Source organism: Nicotiana attenuata, unplaced genomic scaffold (assembly GCF_001879085.1).
Source record: "Nicotiana attenuata strain UT unplaced genomic scaffold, NIATTr2, whole genome shotgun sequence".
NCBI lineage: Eukaryota > Viridiplantae > Streptophyta > Magnoliopsida > Solanales > Solanaceae > Nicotiana > Nicotiana attenuata.
In genome coordinates this window covers 85965-88420 of record NW_017671240.1, presented here as the reverse complement: position 1 = coordinate 88420, position 2456 = coordinate 85965, and the positions used below count along the sequence as shown (strand labels likewise).

The following is a 2456-nucleotide window of genomic DNA, read 5'->3' as shown; positions in this document are numbered from 1 at the left end:
TATTGTATTAATGAATACAATAGCTTAAATACATCAAATACATTGTATAACCACATAAAAGGTATCTATAATACATAATATAGCAAAATGTATCTATAAATGGCTAATTAGACCTAAAAGATGGTGCTTTATGAAAAATTCTCTTTTTTAAACCCGACTATAACATTGTCCGGAAAGGATAATCTTTTGAGGAATATATTTGCATAATGTTTTAAAATATGGACAAAATCTAAACATTAGCCTAAAAGGGACATTTGCGGAAACTATGTTAGCCCAAAATCTGAAATAACTCAATACAAGCCCATAAAGGGTAACCATGACATTTCAGCATAAGCTCTGCAAAAACCCTAGGTTTATAACTCTAATTTTCCCTCATTTCCTTCCACAAAGCTCACCAAAACCCTAGCTCCACTCTCCTCTGCTTGACAAAATGCCGCCAAAGTTCGATCCCTCTCAGGTCGTCGAAGTTTTCGTCCGGGTCACCGGAGGTGAAGTCGGAGCAGCGAGTTCACTCGCTCCAAAAATCGGTCCACTCGGTCTCTCCCCTAAGAAAATCGGAGAAGACATCGCAAAGGAAACCGCAAAGGACTGGAAGGGTCTCCGAGTCACCGTGAAACTCACCGTTCAGAACCGTCAAGCTAAAGTCTCCGTCGTACCGTCCGCCGCGGCACTCGTCATCAAGGCATTGAAGGAGCCGGAGAGAGATCGCAAAAAGACGAAGAACATCAAGCACAATGGGAATATATCGCTTGATGATGTGATTGAGATTGCTAAAGTGATGAAGCCTAGATCTATGGCTAAGGATTTGACTGGAACTGTGAAGGAGATTTTGGGGACTTGTGTTTCTGTTGGTTGTACTGTTGATGGAAAGGATCCTAAGGGTTTGCAGCAGGAGATTGATGATGGTGATGTCGAAATTCCTCTGGATTAAGGAGGTTAAATTCTGAAATTCTCGCGATATAGTAGTTTTAAAATTAAAATTTGAATTTGTATCGTTTTGGATTTTCAGAGAGATTTTATCAGAGGATAATTTTGATTTGATATCATATCATGATGAGAATACTCTCTTTGGAAAAAAATGTTGGTTTTTATTTGGCATTATTATAAGATTTTGGATGATTATCCTATCTGATTGTCGATCGGATTTTATTAAAGATATTGGTATGCTTTTAGCTTTAAATTGTTTCTGCTAATGTGAGTGAATTATTTGTGCATACATTAGTTATAATGTTAACTGCTTATAAAATTGTTTCTTGTCTAAACTGCTTAAGAATGTGCTTCTTGAGTACTCATCAGTTTCTGATGATTATTATCCTGTGTCAAAGCACGGTATATAAAATATGAGTACTCAACTGTTTCTGTTGGTTGTTATCCACTGGCTATGCACGTTATATTGTATTTTACCTGTCCATCAAATACTCGTATAGCTGTGGAGATAACTTCTCCATTGCAATTTTTGGTTTTACCTTATAGCTGGACCTTCAGACACTTCAAACTTCACTATATCTAGATTTGAGTGTCACATTACTGCTCTAGATGTTGTGTCGACTTAAAAACAATTTATCTTAAGTGAATGAATTTACAATCTTTCCTAAAAAAGGAACTCAAGAGTAATGTAATGTCATGCTCTGACATTAATTACCTTCTAATATGAAATCGGTTCCTAGGTTGTACATGTTTCTGCTGAAAGGGTCTTGGGTGGGACTGGATTCGTCGGGGTTGTATCTGTGAGTTACTTGCATTAATATTTGACCTTGATATGTGTAGTAAAATCACAATTGAAATGAGTTGTTGTGTCCAGTTCTTGAATCCTACGTGTTGCTTCTGAGTTTGTGTGCTAGCTACATTGTTTTCCACCCTTTTCTTAGGGGTTCCATTGATTAGTGTTTACTTATTATGTAGGCTGCTGAATACTCGTTGAGAAAGACGTGTTAACAAAGTTGTTTAGTTTTGGTTTGTAAAACAAGTTAAGTTTTGGTTAACAATCAAGATCCATTGTTCATGTACTAGAGCTTTATTGAAGACCTTACTGTCTGGACCATTTCTTGAATGTATTATTTAAATGGAGTATATAAAAGAACAGTAGTGTGCTCGGACTTGAGTGATGTAAAATCTTATCATGAACAGAAATTGTTTCTTCTCCGGAGCCAAAAGCACTTAGTTTTTAAAAAAATGCTTTCTTTCAATGTTGAAGTGTTTGGTCACGCTTTAAGAAGAAAAAAAGCTTCTTTTTGAGTAGAAGCAGATGTAATTTTAGAGAAGCAGAAAAAAGTAGCTTCCTCTAAAAGCGTTTTTTTTAAAAGCACTTTTAAGAAAATACACTTACAAGTACTTTTTAAAAGCTTGACCGAAATTTAAATGATGCTCAGAAGTGTTTCAAATTAATTAGCCAAACACAAATTGTTACTCATCAAAAGCACTTTGAAGAAAAAAAAACATTTCTCAAATTAAGATGA

At 35.5% G+C, this 2456-nt stretch overlaps 1 protein-coding gene across 1 annotated transcript; it reads left to right on the top strand.

Annotated features, from left to right (window-relative positions):
- The first annotated feature begins 342 nt into the window (after window positions 1-342).
- Window positions 343-1175, top strand: LOC109206960 (60S ribosomal protein L12-like). The gene has a single exon (XM_019369836.1). It carries the CDS (start codon window positions 431-433, stop codon window positions 929-931), a length of 501 nt encoding a protein of 166 aa, XP_019225381.1. The 5' UTR covers window positions 343-430; the 3' UTR covers window positions 932-1175.
- The last annotated feature ends 1281 nt before the right edge of the window (window positions 1176-2456 follow it).